This window comes from Oncorhynchus mykiss, chromosome 6, assembly GCF_013265735.2.
Source record: "Oncorhynchus mykiss isolate Arlee chromosome 6, USDA_OmykA_1.1, whole genome shotgun sequence".
NCBI classification, from domain to species: domain Eukaryota; kingdom Metazoa; phylum Chordata; class Actinopteri; order Salmoniformes; family Salmonidae; genus Oncorhynchus; species Oncorhynchus mykiss.
The window spans coordinates 75,225,940-75,244,054 of record NC_048570.1 but is presented as its reverse complement, the minus strand read 5'-3'; the positions used below and the strand labels follow the sequence as shown (position 1 = coordinate 75,244,054).

The window sequence follows — 18,115 nt, the reverse complement described above, 5'->3', positions numbered from 1 at the left end:
TTTTTCAAAGTAGCCACCCTTGGCATTCTCTCAACCAGCTTCACCAGGAATGCTTTTCCAACAGTCTTGAAGGAGTTCCCACATATGCTGAGCACTTGTTGGCTGTTTTTCCTTCACTCTGCGGTCCAACTCATCCCAAACCATTTCAATTGGTTTGAGTTTGGGTGATTGTGGAGGCCGTCATCTGATGCAGCACTCCATCACTCTCCTTCTTGGTCAAATAGCCCTTACACAGCCTGGAGGTGTGTTGGGTCATTGGCCTGTTGAAAAACAAATGATAGTCACACTAAGCGCAAATCAGATGGGATGGCATATCGCTTCAGAATGCTGTGGTAGCCATGCTGGTTAAGTGTGCCTTGAATTCTAAATAAATCACAGACAGTGTCACCAGCAAAGCACCCCAACGCCATCACACCTCCTCCTCCATACTTCACGGTGGCAACCACAAAGACACGCCGGTTGGAACCAAAAATCTCAAATTTTTACTCATCAGACCAAAAGACAGATTTTCACCAGTCTAAAGTCCAATGCTCGTGTTTCTTGGTGACCTTTAGTAGTGTTTTCTTTACAGAAAATTGACCATGAAGGCCTGATTCACGCAGTCTCCTCTGAACAGTTGATGTTGAGATGTCTCTGTTACTTGAACTCTGTGAAGCATTTATTTGGGCTTCAATTTCTTACACTGGTAATCTCTGATGAACTTATCCTCTGCACTGACCTTCATGTCTTAAAGTAATGATGGACTGTCATTTCGCTTTTCTTTTTTGAGCTGTTCTTGCCATAATATGGACGTGGTTGGGTGCCTGTTTTGTTATTGTTTGAACTGCAGATTGCCCCTTTAAATCAACCTGTATACCACAACTGTACTTTAGCTCTACCAAACACAGCCCCCACATCAGTAGGTCAGGGCGGAAACATGGGGAGACATAGCAGATTGGCCCAGTCATATTGGATGTCTACTGAGTTGAGATGAGGTTGGAGATCTGATCGGTGATTTAGCTTAGACTCCCCTTGCTTAACTACCAGGCATTTTAAATGAGAAAAGGCCTTACAGCTCACAGATGTTCATAGAACGGAGAGACAGACTGCCTCATATAGTTACTAAAAAAAAAAGTCTGCTGTGCGGGTGTCAAGTAATGAAATCAAATGCATGGATTTAGGTAGCTGCATAAGTAGGAAGTTAATGCACGTACCCAGGCACGCACACACACACATGCGTGCACACACACCCTCAGTATACAGTATATAGGTTATTATATGGGTTGTTGTGGCCCTTAGAGTTCCCCTGCTGTGCCCCCTCGGCCCTCAGACCAGGTCTGGGCTAGGGGTAGAGATCAGCAGAGGCCCCCTGCCCTGCCTTTATCCTGGGCCCTTTTAGAGGGCAGAGAACCCCCTTCTCCTCTCCTCCACAACCCCACAGCCATCTGTGACGTCAGCCATGCCTGCCCTGCCTCCTCTCTGCTCTGCGTTCTGCTCCACCAAGGACATCTGTCTGTAAGTGTCTGGGGGGCTGCGAGGCGAGCAGCTAGTCCCCCAGGCCAGGGGGTAGAAGCCTTTGTTACCAAGCGAACTGCACAGATAGAAAACGTCAGGTTGGACATCGTGGCTTATGGAACTGACTCCTCTGTGTATGTGGGGTTTATCTGATTGCTGTCTGTCTGAAGAACGATCTCTCTCTAGCTGTCTGCCTTTCCCTGTTTCAGACATGTTTGCATCATGTAGAGAACATGGACATCGTGTTCTTTCCTTGTGAGGAGACAAAGAACTGTGCATAGGTTTTTATGTGGGTTTGACACTTGAAGGGCTGAATTTTTTGTGAAACATTTAGGGCATAGCCCTGACTGAGTTTTTTACTGCTGTAAATTATTCAGAAAAAGGAACAACCAAGTAAATAAGCATGGGAAAACCTCAGCCAACAAATGGGACAGAATTGGCCTATAAAAGACAAACATGTCCACTCTTCTGATATTGACTGTTTCTTCACTTCACTCAATCCATTTACTGAATACTTTTCCAGTTATGATGTTAAAGGTGTTAACATTGCTGTTTGTGTATTGAAACCAGACCTCTAGCTATAGGAAGTGTAGCCTGATTATTGGGCAAACACATTGATTGGAGATTCTATCGGGGATTTTTGCATCACACCTAAGCAATGTTCTACTTCTCCTGACCTTTGTAAATAATTTGAGTTTACAAGACTCCTTCCCTGTTTCCAAAGGGCATGCGGGCAGACTGCAGGAACTTGTTTTTAAGAGACTTAGGGAGAACCAAATACTTAAGCGCAGACATTGATCGAACCTGGCAAATATATGTTTGTTGGTTATTGGTTATTTTATTCTATTGTTTTGAGCTGCAGACTCCAGTATTTCAGTGACCTTGGTGGTAGTCTAGTTGAGGCTTCTCATCCATAGGTTAGACGAGTCAATAATACACAGTACACAGGCCCCGCCCAGGGGTGTGTCCAAAAGGGCAACCTAGGCCTCTAAACGGCACTACGTTTGACCTGGTTAAATGGAGGGCATTATACAGGGAAACCGTAGTGCACTATATAGGGAATATGGTGCCAGTAAGGTCAAATCCTTCCACACTTTAGTTTTGACCTGGACTCATAGTGCTCTGATCAAAAGCAGTGCACTGCGCTGTATAGGAAATAGTTTGTCATTTCAGATGCAGCCCAGGTTTGCAGTCATCTTATGTAGAGTTATAGAAGCACTATGGCAGCAGGCCTCAGATCAGATTGGAATCAGTCTCTTCTCCCAGCATCATTATGGCCTCATCCTCCAGTGAGGGGAAATGCAGACTGGAGGAGGGAGGGTTGGGGTTGAGGGAGGGTTGCAGATGGTGAAATGAGGTCTGCATTTATCATACAGTCATAAATCTGAATGGCAGAACAGGCAGGGTAGAACGCTGCAGGCTGTGTGAGCCCACGCCTGGTTCCAACTGCCAGGCAGGGTAGAGATGCATCCCAGCATCATGGTGCCATCAGAGAGATAGCAGGACCCAGACCCCTAACACACACATAGACACACAGACCCCAGCAGACCCAGTCCCTCTCTCTCTCCATGGAGGCAGCAGAATCCTTTGAGGTCAAGCCTTCAGAGCTTTCTGTGTGTGACCAAGCTTAACAGGGTTAACATTGATACCAGAGTTCCATCTGATATCTGTACCCAAACTGTGTAATGGAAATCTCTAGCCATAATAGCTAGCTAGTTTATCCAGCTGTCTCCTTCCTTTCCACTGGATTTTCTCATTTGTATAGTTCTGCCTTAATTCACACCCAAACTCTCCCTGGAATCACTTCCTGAACCTGTCATCTGGTTACGTGTTTATGGGTGTTTGGGAGCTGTGGTGGAACTGCTCCTCTCCTCAGGACCCCGTGTTGCTTCCAGCACACAGCCCTGTTACAGCACACAGCCCTGTTGCAGCACACAGCCCTGTTACAGCACACAGCCCTGTTACAGCACACAGCCCTGTTACAGCACACAGCCCTGTTACAGCACACAGCCCTGTTACAGCACACAACCCTGTTATAGCACACAGCCCTGTTACAGCACACAGCCCTGTTACAGCACACAACCCTGTTATAGCACACAGCCCTGTTACAGCACACAGCCCTGTTACAGCACACAGCCCTGTTACAGCACACAGCCCTGTTACAGCACACAGCCCTGTTACAGCACACAGCCCTGTTACAGCACACAACCCTGTTATAGCACACAGCCCTGTTACAGCCCTGTTATAGCACACAGCCCTGTTACAGCCCTGTTATAGCACACAGCCCTGTTATAGCACACAGCCCTGTTATAGCACACAGCCCTGTTACAGCACACAGCCCTGTTATAGCACACAGCCCTGGTACAGCCCTGTTATAGCACACAGCCCTGTTACAGCACACAGCCCTGTTACAGCACACAACCCTGTTATAGCACACAGCCCTGTTATAGCACACAGCCCTGTTACAGCACACAGCCCTGTTATAGCACACAGCCCTGTTACAGCCCTGTTATAGCACACAGCCCTGTTACAGCCCTGTTATAGCACACTGCCCTGTTACAGCCCTGTTATAGCACACAGCCCTGTTATAGCACACAGCCCTGTTACAGCACACAGCCCTGTTATAGCACACAGCCCTGGTACAGCCCTGTTATAGCACACAGCCCTGTTACAGCACACAGCCCTGTTATAGCACACAGCCCTGTAAAACGGCTACAATACTTTAATGTGATGGAAAATGCACAGTAGCAGCAGTAAAGTTTGGGTGGATTTCTGTCTGGTTATTATTGCAGTTTTTCCTGTCTCCTAGTTTATCCTAGTTTATGTTGTCAGTGTGCTTAGAATTTTTCAATGGTTTTGCCTTGATAAATGTGAAGTGGCAACACCCTAAAGGGCATGCTTTGCCTGGGGCTTTTTAAGAATCAGAGACAACTGCATGCGCATTTTGGATCAGGTTTTTGTAAACCAATGCAACCTTTTATAGAGCACCATCTGAAAGCAACATTTCCCCTGATCAGACAACATGCACATACACACGTGCACACGCACAGTATAAATACTTAAATTGAATCAACAAATCACATTACATCAAGAAGGATTCAAACATTTCAAAGGTATTGCATACAAGGATACAAAAAGCACCTTCTCCATTTAGCTTGGCTGCCCATAACAGCTGAAACAGAGCACCATCTGAAAGCAACATGACATTTCCCCTTATCAGACAACACGCATGCATGTACACACTCTCACACACACACACACACACACACGATCTTAGATAACATAAAAGAACATGAAAGACATGAAAGAACACATTGATTGTCTCTATTCACTTCGACCCAGGCCTCTCCCCCACTGGGCAGGCAGGCGTGGCTGTGACTGGAGTTGATAGGATAGGCACGTGGGTGTGGGGGAGAGGAGCTGACGCCCTCTGTGCTACCATGACCCCAGGCTCTCACACGTCCGCCCTGCCCCAGCCCCATGCAGCAGAAACGCCAGCTCCCAGCAACGCTACCCTCCCTCCCCTCAGCCCTTCTCCCTCTCAGCCCCCAGGTCAGACAACGCTCCCCTCCCTCCCCTCAGCCCTTCTCCCTCTCAGCCCCCAGGTCAGACTTGACATTACCTCAGGCAGCGCCTCACCACTGTTTCCCCTTTACACATCACATACTGAAAAATCACAATGAGGCATGTGACCATGCAGCACCGCTCACCACTCAGACTCACAGACATGAACGCTGCTAAACCCTGACAACATGCTGCCATTTTGTCTCTCTCTGAGTTTGGCGAGGGAGGGAGAGAGATGGGTAATTTATTGGAGGGATGGACATTAAAATGTAATTTCTCAGCAATAGACCTGTTCTGTGCGCACAGACATGCCTATGTTACTGATGATGTCCATTGTGTTCATCCATTTATGATATGTAACACCTTAGTCTGCTTTGGCAGATGGGACAGAAACCAATTTTCCCCGACAAATGATTTTGATCATGCCTTTACTACCAGCTGAGAGTTGGTCAAATAGTTACAGTTGGTTATGATAGAGGGTAGATGTACAATAGACCATTAGATCTAAACAACAAGTACAGTAAGATACAGTGCCTTGCGAAAGTATTCGGCCCCCTTGAACTTTGCGACCTTTTGCCACATTTCAGGCTTCAAACATAAAGATATAAAACTGTATTTTTTTGTGAAGAATCAACAACAAGTGGGACACAATCATGAAGTGGAACGACATTTATTGGATATTTCAAACTTTTTTAACAAATCAAAAACTGAAAAATTGGGCGTGCAAAATTATTCAGCCCCCTTAAGTTAATACTTTGTAGCGCCACCTTTTGCTGCGATTACAGCTGTAAGTCACTTGGGGTATGTCTCTATCAGTTTTGCACATCGAGAGACTGAAATTTTTTCCCATTCCTCCTTGCAAAACAGCTCGAGCTCAGTGAGGTTGGATGGAGAGCATTTGTGAACAGCAGTTTTCAGTTCTTTCCACAGATTCTCGATTGGATTCAGGTCTGGACTTTGACTTGGCCATTCTAACACCTGGATATGTTTATTTTTGAACCATTCCATTGTAGATTTTGCTTTATGTTTTGGATCAATGTCTTGTTGGAAGACAAATCTCCGTCCCAGTCTCAGGTCTTTTGCAGACTCCATCAGGTTTTCTTCCAGAATGGTCCTGTATTTGGCTCCATCCATCTTCCCATCAAATTTAACCATCTTCCCTGTCCCTGCTGAAGAAAAGCAGGCCCAAACCATGATGCTGCCACCACCAAGTTTGACAGTGGGGATGGTGTGTTGCCAAACATAACGTTTTGCATTGTTGCCAAAAAGTTCAATTTTGGTTTCATCTGAGCACCTTCTTCCACATGTTTGGTGTGTCTCCCAGGTGGCTTGTGGCAAACTTTAAACAACACTTTTTATGGATATCTTTAAGAAATGGCTTTCTTCTTGCCACTCTTCCATAAAGGCCAGATTTGTGCAATATACGACTGATTGTTGTCCTATGGACAGAGTCTCCCACCTCAGCTGTAGATCTCTGCAGTTCATCCAGAGTGATCATGGGCCTCTTGGCTGCATCTCTGATCAGTCTTCTCCTTGTATGAGCTGAAAGTTTAGAGGGACGGCCAGGTCTTGGTAGATTTGCAGTGGTCTGATACTCCTTCCATTTCAATATTATCGCTTGCACAGTGCTCCTTGGGATGTTTAAAGCTTGGGAAATCTTTTTGTATGCAAATCCGGCTTTAAACTTCTTCACAACAGTATCTCGGACCTGCCTGGTGTGTTCCTTGTTCTTCATGATGCTCTCTGCGCTTTTGACGGACCTCTGAGACTATCACAGTGCAGGTGCATTTATACGGAGACTTGATTACACACAGGTGGATTGTATTTATCATCATTAGTCATTTAGGTCAACATTGGATCATTCAGAGATCCTCACTGAACTTCTGGAGAGAGTTTGCTGCACTGAAAGTAAAGGGGCTGAATAATTTTGCACGCCCAATTTTTCAGTTTTTGATTTGTTAAAAAAGTTTGAAATATCCAATAAATGTCATTCCACTTCATGATTGTATCCCACTTGTTGTTGATTCTTCACAAAAAAATACAGTTTTATATCTTTATGTTTGAAGCCTGAAATGTGGCAAAAGGTCGCAAAGTTCAAGGGGGCCGAATACTTTCGCAAGGCACTGTAACTACTAAATAGGTAGTTATTCCCACACCTCACATTCCCACACCTCACCAATGTCTCTGAATCGTTACCCCCATGTAATCTGTTGACCCATGTAACTGAAGGTCATGCTGAGCTAGTAATGCTAAGCTAACGTGTGCCTGTTGCTTTGTCTCCCTCAGATGCAGCAACAGGAAATGGCCCTGGTGAGGCAACGAGACGCGAACCTGACCGCGCTAGCTGCCATCGGACCTCGGAAGAAACGCAAGATGGACTCGCCAGGGGCCACGCCGTCAGGGGCCGAGGTAAGACCGGAGCCCCCCTATAAAGTTTCCAACTGCTAGTTAGCTTCTGTCGTTTTCTTTAACCTGCTGTAGGAGGACGAAATATATACCTACACAATCACTTCTGAAACAAAACTAACAAATAAAACAAACATTGTTCCATTTCCCTCTCAATTTTTTTTCATCCGCCCAGTCGCCCTGAAAACAAGTTTTAGGACCACACTGTTGAGATGCATGTCAATTGTAATTACTCACCAACCCCAGTAGGAGTACTAAGGTGTACATATTAGATGCCCAGAATGGGATGTTCACACTCAACAGGTTTACACACCCCGTGGACTGTTCCTCTTCTGTTTCTACTGAACATTGATGAATTGCATGGCCACATGCTCTGCAGTATTGGTATTCATTACTGAAGAACCAGATGTTGGATTGGCTCTGTACTCTGATTGGTTCTGTGTTGTTGTCCTCATATTATTTAGGAAGAGTTCTATGGTGGGCTTGGTACACAGTGTGCAGGCCGTCCTCTCAACCATTACGTTGTCCTCATGCTTATTCGTCTATAAAGTGGATGAAGATGAGTCCTTCTGAAGTCTCCCTTTAGATTAGAGACATGAGCCAATACCAAGGTGCGAGGCAGAGAAATACAATCCCTAGAATGGAATCCCCATTCAAGTCAATGTTCTAGGGATTCTATTTCTATGAAGAGAGGGGTTTGGGAGCAGTTATGGTGGTTTGTTAGTTTGTTTATCAATTATCCAAGGATTGGAGTTGTTGTTTTGGGGGTATTATTGTTGTATTCTTAATACCAGACCTCCTTAACAGAAATAATCTGTTATACATTATCCTGGTTTGGGGCATGTATCCAATACACCACATTGGAGACCTCAGTAAGCTAATACAGGGAAGATGATGGAAATATATCTCTGATACATGAACCAACATCCACATCGACAGGACCAGTATGTTGACTTACTCCCTTCTGACTAACTGTCTGTTGTTAATTATGTTTTTATAAAATAATAGTCTCCTGTTGAAAATGGTTCAAGAACAGCCCGATTATCACATTTCTCCAATACGAGGTTACACATTGTCATAAACACAGTTATTCTGTAACCAAAAATATTTTACATTCTCAGAGAAAGAAATGTTGACCTATTCAAACTCCCCTCGATATTCCCTGATTACTGCTGTGATTCTGTGAATATGATGAATAAAACATTTAAAAAATCTTCTGAATTTCTGAATGTCAATTGGTCATTTTAATAACCTGCTTGTTGGGTTGTATCTTCACATCATTCGCTTAGTTGCAATCTACTGCAGAAAGAGCACATTAATGCACCCAGTATAAGAAGGCAGAAATAACTAAATAAAAGCATTACTTCTGGTCCTTGAGTGCAGTGCCAACCTCTTTCACTATGTTTTACCCTGATTGGTTAGCGAGCCCTCGACCCTCTGCTTTCTGCGGAAAGGAAACAAACTGCAACAATCCGGTTTATATACAGTATCTAACATAAACAGTCACACAACATAAACATGAATATCCAGAGCTGTTTCTAATGTCCTGTCCCCATTTAATTAGGGGGCTATAATTAAGTGAAGTCATCCCCCCCCCCCCCCCACCCCCCTCTACCCCTCTTCTGAGCGATTGCGAGAGGGGGAGGAGAAAGAGGGAGAAATCTTAACTTATTTTCACTTCATTTTCACCTCCTCACATTTCTTCATTTCACATGGGCTGGAAGCGCCAGCGGCGTTCTCTTTCCCTTCTCCAGAGCAAAGTGAATGTGACTTTTCTAAGGGGGTCACAGGATGCCTGCAGGCCCTGTGGGTGTTACTGGACTGTTGCCTGCTCTCAGCTTCACTGAGGGGCTTGTCATAGATTTCATCTCCACAGAAATGAGCCGGGGGCCCTGGCCAGGAGCAGGCAGCAGAGGCAGGCAGCATTATGAAGGAGTAGGGCCCACGCTGGCTGATTACTTCCCTCTGACATCGCATCCTGAGCTTTCCGCATTAATCCCAGACAGACAAAGGCAGCCCTTCAGTGCTGCGCCAGAGCTCAAATTAGGAGAGGGAGGATAATGACCTTCTTGAGATCCTGTTCTCTGTTACTCCGTTCTGTTATAGTAGAGAGAGCTCCTGTTGAAACTAACAACCCCCCCGTCTCTACCCCTTCCGACCACCCTTCCGCCGTGTTCCAACCGTGACACAATTCAGGTGACACAATTTCGGTACATGTTTTTTTTTCTACCTCCATTTGATGGTGGCTTGGCCAGAGCTCTGCTGTGCTGGAGCCTGGTTGCCTCAACTAGACTGCCAAAAGGTCTGAAACTGATAGCCAGTCAAGACTGGAGTGTCTGTCTCCAGCCTGATCTGGTCTGCAGGAGGGAACAAAGGGGGGCTTACAGGGCTCCGGAGGACGGATTAGTTACAGGGAGCCAATGGCAGGGCCTGTTCACAGGGGCAGAGAGACGAGGGCCGGCCGTGGCCCTGACTGTGGGTCACAGCACAGACACCGGTAGCACTGACCCCCCTACTACCCCCTAACAACCCCTGGCTGAGAAAGATGGCCTTTTGAAGTGCTCTACTAAGCCAATTCGAGGGCTAGAGAAGGATGAAGGAGGACTAGAGGTGAATAGAGGCTCTTTACCTTTACACCTTCTCAAACATCAGCCTACAGTATCAGCTCTGACATGACTAGCCTCCAGTAACTATGGGACATTTACAGCTAATGGGTTAGCCATGCATCCCAGCCTGGCAGACTGAGCAGGATCACTGTCCAGTCACCCAGACAAACACTGGATTATTCCATTTTCATTAGATTACTCCACTGTCACCATCACTATGTTATGGAGTCTCCTTCCTTTCACAAACGGAATAGTTTCAGAGCAGTAGTAATTCATCGTTTGTTTTTTGTGCATGAACTGCCCATGTTGTGGTTTTATCCCTTTTAAAAGAATAATACAAGGTTTAGTATTGTTGGGGAGAGTGTCAATGTAGGGTGAACTGTCAGAACTGTAATATTGGCCAATATCAGGACACACTTTAGCTTTTAAATGTAAAGATCCCAGTGCCTTTACTATGATGGAACATATTGTAGTGTAAAACGTGCTCTGAGCTCTGAAACATCCTTGACACGTTTACGAGCACACCGTTATCATCATCTAGACAGTTGGGCCATTTATCACATCAAAGGAACAGCCTTGTTTGTTGACGTACAACAACAATAGCAGTTAAATTGCCCAGACTTGTACAGTACTGTATAACCACACTGTCAGACTCCTATCTGTCTCTCCCAGGCAGTGCTGGGTGGAAAAGGTACGGCAAGAAGAGATTTAATAGCAAGCAGACTATTTTTCCATTTCAATTCATTTCACCTTCTTACTTTGACGGTGTAGATCAGAAAAATGGAGTGAGGCAATAGAGCAAGAGGCAAAGAGAGAGAGAGGGGAAAAGCAGGAAAACTGATGCCCTTTCCTACAGCTAAATTAACAGGAATCACGTGGAAAACAATCTGAGCCTCCAATGAAAGGGGAACCATTAAAATTAGCCCCGAGCTATGGACTGCACCCAATATCACTAAAGCTGCACTCACTACAGATGTGGAGGCTGGCTTACAGGCAAACTATGCTCTGTTCTATAGCTACAATTAAAATCAACCTCTCTGCCAAAAAATAGAAGAGGAGAAGAGGGGGAGAAAGGCAGACATGGAACATCAAAGACAGATTGAAATGTGTAGTCAGTAATAAGACTGGTCTCCAAGCCCTTGGGTTCTCCACGGTCCCCTTGTTAATGAGAAATTTTGACCTCTGGTTTGTAAGTTAAACTTGTAATCTCTGGTTAATGAAGTAAATCAATCCCAACTTGGAGTGTGCAGTTTCTCCCCTCCATCCTCCCCCCTTCCTTCTACCCTCCCCCTTACTCCCCCTTACTCTCTTCCCTTCTTCTCCTCCTCTTCCTTCTCCTTCCCTCCCAACGCACTGCCTGGGAGTAAACGTCAGGTCTTCAGCCAGACAAACAGGAAAGAGAGGCAGAGAGGAGAACATCGTTCTGGGGGAGGAGTAGGGGACTGGGACTGGGCAGGCAGTCTAGCTGTTTGGTTAAGGCATGCAGGCCAGCTTCTTGGTTAGGGAGAGGGGACATCCACCTCATCCACCACTCCCTCCCTCCTCCCCTCCTCCTCCTCTCCTTTCCCCTGCCCATTCCATCCGTCCAGTGGGATTTCACTGAGAGCACAGTGGAAGAGGCTAAAGGCGTGCTCCTCTATTAACCCTCCTTAACATGTTGCTCAGGGGAGTAACTACTGTATTGCATCGGAGTGTTTTTCCCTTTGCTGTTACCATATGTATCATTTTTTAAATATTTTTTTTATTTGATCTTTATTTAACCAGGTAGGATAGTTGAGAACACCTTTATTTAACCAGGTAGGATAGTTGAGAACACCTTTATTTAACCAGGTAGGATAGTTGAGAACAAGTTCTCATTTACAACTGCAACCTGGCCAAGATAAAGCAAAGCAGTGTGAACAGACAACAACAGAGTTACACATGGAGTAAACAATAAACAAGTCAATAACACAGTAGAAAAAAAGAGTCTATATACATTGTGTGCAAAAGGCATGAGGAGGTAGGCGAATAATTACAATTTTGCAGATTAACACTGGAGTGATAAATGATCAGATGGTCATGTGCAGGTAGAGATACTGGTGTGCAAAAGAGCAGAAAAGTAAATCAATAAAACAGTATGGGGATGAGGTAGGTAAATTGGGTGGGCTATTTACCGATGGACTATGTACAGCTGCAGCGATCGGTTAGCTGCTCAGATAGCAGATGTTTAAAGTTGGTGAGGGAGATAAAAGTCTCCAACTTCAGCGATTTTTGCAATTCTGTCCAGTCACAGTTAGCAGAGAACTGGAAGGAAAGGCGGCCAAATGAGGTGTTGGCTTTAGGGATGATCAGTGAGATACACCTGCTGGAGCGCGTGCTACGGGTGGGTGTTGCCATCGCGACCAGTGAACTGAGATAAGGCGGAGCTTTACCTAGCATGGACTTATAGATGACCTGGAGCCAGTGGGTCTGGCGACGAATATGTAGCGAGGGCCAGCCGACTAGAGCATACAGGTTGCAGTGGTGGGTGGTATAAGGTGCTTTAGTAACAAAACGGATGGCACTGTGATAAACTGAGATTGAGGGCATCTAGCTTAGATTGTAGGACTGCCGGGGTGTTAAGCATATCCCAGTTTAGGTCACCTAACAGAACAAACTCTGAAGCTAGATGGGGGACAATCAATTCACAAATGGTGTCCAGGGCACAGCTGGGAGCTGAGGGGGGTCGGTAGCAGGCGGCAACAGTGAGAGACTTATTTCTGGAGAGAGTCATTTTTAAAATTAGTAGTTCGAACTGTTTGGGTATGGACCTGGAAAGTATGACATTACTTTGCAGGCTATCTCTGCAGTATGCTGCAACTCCTCCCCCTTTGGCAGTTCTATCTTGATGGAAAATGTTATAGTTGGGTATGGAAATCTCAGAATTTTTGGTGGCCTTCCTAATTTTAATAATATTTGATTGGTGCAGTCAATGTATTCATTGGCCTTGACCTCCAATTGGCTGTCATTTGAATCCCTCAACAGAAAGGAATGCAGTATGAGTAACATATGGAATTTTGAAGAGGTTCTGGAATGGAGCCCACATTTACATATGTAGTGTGATGATATAATGAGCCATGCAGGAGGACTCCTGTGGGTTATCTCTACAGCTTTAACATGGTACATACATAGTCCTGATTAGAGGGGGCACCAAGAGGCTGTTATCGGTTGCGTAATGTCGGTAAGATCGTAATGCTCGTTTTACTTTTTGTCTTTAGGCAGTTCTATTTCTTTTTCCAGAGCGGGGACAAAGAGAGGAGATGAAGTTGAGTCTTTAAGAAGGGTTACAGGAGCTGCTGTACTTGGCCAGATGCCATGTTCTTAGAGCTGTACCATACTGCACTTTGCCAGCCAGAATCCCTGGCATCACAGTGCAATGCTATAGACTATAGACTACTGATCATGGGCTGACTGCTAGTTAAAGTCCTTGAATAGAAATGCAGCTACAGTTAACATCTGTTTGTGATCTTTGTCACTTGGAAAATATTTGTTTTATACTTTTGTCCTCTTAATAAAATGAACTCTGTTATTGTGCGACAAACGTCAGGCAACTGAAGTGTGAATACAATTCGCAAATTGAATACCAGATTATATTATCTTTCATATTTAAATGTTTCCATTTTTCCCGATGTATTTGTGTCATGCTCTTTGAATATGTATGGAATGCAGAACATATGAATTGATGAGATGGCCATCATCATGCATGGCTGGTTAGGTTCTTTATAAAACTGTCAACACAGTTTAAAATCAATGTTTTTAATTCCCACATGAATGGAAATAGGGCAAACAGATTCCAAGATCAGAAAGAGTTAAATAGTGATGAATCATGGTGTTAAAGATATGACGCTGTGTGCATGTGTGTGTGTGTGTGTTTGTGTGCGGCGAGCATATTGTAGACACGTGTACTGTAGACATGACATTAAGTGTGATTAATTACACTATAGGTCATTGAATATACCAACCTTTGATCATATTCAATCAGGTTTCCATGATAAAAACAACATTCCTATTGCGCTTATTAATGCGCAAAACAATGTTTACAGGATGAAACAAACACTCCATATTGATTATTCAACCGCTTACACATGTACAGACTTGGTAGCCTCTTTGACTGTGAAACTCCAAGGTCGTCTTGGTAGTTTAGTCCTGGCTAACCCTGGTAGCAGTACAGTAAGTATGTCCTTCAGTGCCAGTCTGGAGGCCAGGTGGCTGTTGTAGTAGGTGACAGTGTGTGGCTGGGGGCTCCTGTCCTCCTGCAGCTCCTGAATGCCCTGACCCCCTCCAGCCCAAACTCAGCCCAGAATTCCCTGACCCCCTCCAGTCCACACACAGCTCTGAATTCCCTGACCCCCTCCAGTCCACACACAGCCCTGAATGCCCTGACCCCCTCCAGTCCACACACAGCCCTGAATTCCATGACCCCCTCCAGTCCACACACAGCCCTGAATTCTCTGACCCCATCCAGTCCACACACAGCCCTGAATTCTCTGACCCCATCCAGTCTACACACAGCCCTGAATTCCCTGACCCCTCCAGTCCACACACAGCCCTGAATGCCCTGATCCCCTCCAGTCCACACACAGCCCTGAATGCCCTGACCCCCTCCAGTCCACACACAGCCCTGAATTCTCTGACCCCATCCAGTCCACACACAGCCCTGAATTCTCTGACACACAGCCCTGAATTCCCTGACCCCTCCAGTCCACACTCAGCCCTGAAAGCCCTGACCCCCTCCAGTCCACACTCAGCCCTGAAAGCCCTGACCCCCTCCAGTCCACACTCAGTCCTGAAAGCCCTGACCCCCTCCAGTCCACACTCAGTCCTGAAAGCCCTGACCCCTCCAGTCCACACTCAGCCCTGAAAGCCCTGACCCCTCCAGTCCACACTCAGCCCTGAAAGCCCTGACCCCCTCCAGTCCACACTCAGCCCTGAAAGCCCTGACCCCTCCAGTCCACACTCAGCCCTGAAAGCCCTGACCCCTCCAGTCCACACTCAGCCCTGAAAGCCCTGACCCCTCCAGTCCACACTCAGCCCTGGCTGCCCACCGGCTTCAACAAGCACACCCCACAACTAACCACCTCATAATCACTGAGTAATAGAGGCTACAGGTTTCCAAGAAATTAGACCACAGTTACCAATGAGAGGCTATTGCCTTATGCCTTCAAGCTCAGAGGATGATTGTGGTTTGTGAGGTGAGAGGAATGCTGGTGAAGATTTTGCCTAAAGGGTTAAAGAAGCACGATCAAATGAAATGGACAGTTGGACCAGATTCCTACCTTTATAGCTGGATTTTCTGAGGGCCCTATCATAGACATTGCTGTGTCCATGCTGGACGTCTTTGCTAGCTGAGAGGACTCTGGACATAGTAGCAGCGAGGCTATTAGGTGAGTTGTCTCAGTTGTCCGGCAGACTGATGAACGGTCCCTGTCCAGACTTGCAGAGAGAGACATCAGGGAAGCTTTTCAACCCTTCCAGAGTAACACGCCTCCCACTGGCTCTGTGCTTGTAAAATACATATAACAGTCATCATCGTATCACATCGCTGAGTTGAGTGATCTTGTACACTGAGGAAATTGTTCAGTCAGGAACATTTACATATCGGAAAACTTTTCATGACAAATGGTTTGATCACACATTGTTCTGTTGTAGGGTTTCAAGCAGACATTAGCCAACTCTGTCTCCTCATACAACAACAGCTCCGTTACCTAACCACATTCCCTTGACTGTAATCATGTTTGTGTTTGTGTTGTAGAGCAGTTGGCTTCGTTTCTCAGACAGTCCGCTGGGCAGTGTGAGATCCTGGCCTGGAGAATGGTCCAGAACCAGACAATGGGCCAGTGTTAGAACCTTGGATCTATGACATGGAGACCAGGTGTGTGTCCTAAATGGCAACATTCCCCGTATAGTGCACTACTTTTGACCAGAGCCCTATGCAGACCCTGGGAATAAGGTGCCATTTTCAGACACAGACCAGCTGTTCTGTCCATTCTACACAGCCCATTAGTTTAGTACACTAGATGGCCATGCCTGTAACAAGCCAGTGGAATTGAGCAGTCTGTCCAAGCTGTAAAAATATACAAACTTAACATGCATCATTATTTTAATTAGAGTGAAACTCAAACAGATTTTTATGGAATTCACAATATTCTTAGTCAACTTCTTTGTGGCATTAATAAATACATTTTTACATGTGTATATATATAAATATATATATATATATATATGTACATAAATGCGTGTATTTGTGCTAATACTGTAAAATAATCATTTAGATAAGAAACTCCTATATTTCCATATTCATGGTGAAATCAGTGATCCTCCGCTTTTCTCTGCCTTTAAAACTTTGCCCTGAAATAATGGTTAAATATACAGTTTTGACAACAAAGTTGAGCCCCAGGCAATTAAAAGATACCCATCTTAAAGAAATTAATTACCTCCCTTGTTAATCTTGATATAATTAAATTTCTGAGAATGAAATTTGCTGCAGTTTTTCTTGTGCTACTGGTGCCATGGAGACCGGGCCGATAAAGCCTGGTTCTTCAGCCCACAGACGCTGCCTGCTGGCCAGGGACATGGGGACATCCCAACATCCAGGGCCCCCTCCAAACCCCCTCTCCCCATCCCACTGCCATCCTCCAAACCCCCTCTCCCCATCCCACTGCCGTCCTCCAAACCCCCTCTCCCCATCCCACTGCCGTCCTCCAAACCCCCTCTCCCCATCCCACTGCCGTCCTCCAAACCCCCGTTCCACATTCCACTGCCGTCCTCCAAACCTTCTCTCCCCTTCCCGCTGCCATCCTCCAAACCCCCTCTCCCCATCCCACTGCCGTCCTCCAAACCCCCTCTCTCCCCACCCCACTGCCGTCTTCCAAACCCCCTCTCCCCATCCCACTGCCGTCCTCCAAACCCTCTCTCCCCATCCCACTGCCGTCCTCCAAACCCTCTCTCCCCATCCCACTGCCGTCCTTCAAACCCCCTCTCCCCATCCCACTGCCGTCCTCCAAACCCCCTCTCCCCATCCCACTACCGTCCTCCAAACCCCCTCTCCCCATCCCACTGCCGTCCTCCAAACCCCCTCTCCCCATCCCACTGCCGTCCTCCAAACCCCCTCTCCCTATCCCACTACCGTCCTCCAAACCCCCTCTCCCCATCCCACTACCGTCCTCCAAACCCCCTCTCCCCATCCCACTGCCGTCCTCCAAAGCCCCTCTCCCCATCCCACTGCCGTCCTCCAAACCCCCTCTCCCCATCCCACTGCCGTCCTCCAAACCCCCTCTCCCCATCCCACTGCCGTCCTCCAAACCCCCTCTCCCCATCCCACTGCCGTCCTCCAAACCCCCTCTCCCCATCCCACTGCCGTCCTCCAAACCCCCTCTCCCCATCCCATCCCACGCCTCCAGTCCACTTACAGAGAAAGAATAGATAGAATACCTCTATACTAGCCGTCATTTTATATTTTCTGTCTTCTACCACACTTTCTCTGTTTCTTTCCCCAGTCCTGGAGGAGCTAGCTAAGAGCTCTGTGTCTCCAGTCTAAATTGCGTCTCTCAGTCTCAGTCAGTGATAACATAGCGTGGTATGAATTGAGGGTCTGGGAGGGCTGCTAATGAAGTTGTCGATATGAAGTGGCCTTTGTAACTGCAGTGGCAGGACCCCTGAGAGATCAGTCAGAGAGTATGCGCCCTCCTCGCTGCTCTGACTCGCTCCAGGAACTCCTGTGTGTCTTTGTGTCACTTAGTGGAGTTATTTATAGTGTGTTCTCTCTCTCTCTGTCTGATGTTAGAATTAGCCGTGATTGGTTTGTGCAGCGTAGCATTGTGACATCACCGGGAAAGTGGTTGGATTTCTTGTTACTATTTATTAAAGTTAGTTTTTCTTTTGACTGGATTACTTTTGTCAGCTACATTGTCAGCTCTAAAGGTTGGAGCCTTGGGGAAAGAAACAAGTGGAAATGCTGCAAATGATCTTTCATTAAATGCTGGCATGGGGCAGAGGGAACATTTTTTTGTTAAAATGTGTAGCAGTAG

At 46.2% G+C, this 18,115-nt stretch overlaps 1 protein-coding gene across 1 annotated transcript in view; it reads left to right on the top strand.

Annotated features, from left to right (window-relative positions):
• Nucleotides 1–18,115, top strand: part of LOC110526966 (transcription initiation factor TFIID subunit 4) — a 111,294-nt gene that overhangs the window by 71,663 nt on the left and 21,516 nt on the right. The window contains exon 13 of the mRNA XM_036980974.1: nt 7,345–7,467. Coding sequence (XP_036836869.1) covers nt 7,345–7,467 — 123 coding nt within the window. The remainder of the gene's footprint in view (nt 1–7,344; nt 7,468–18,115) is intronic.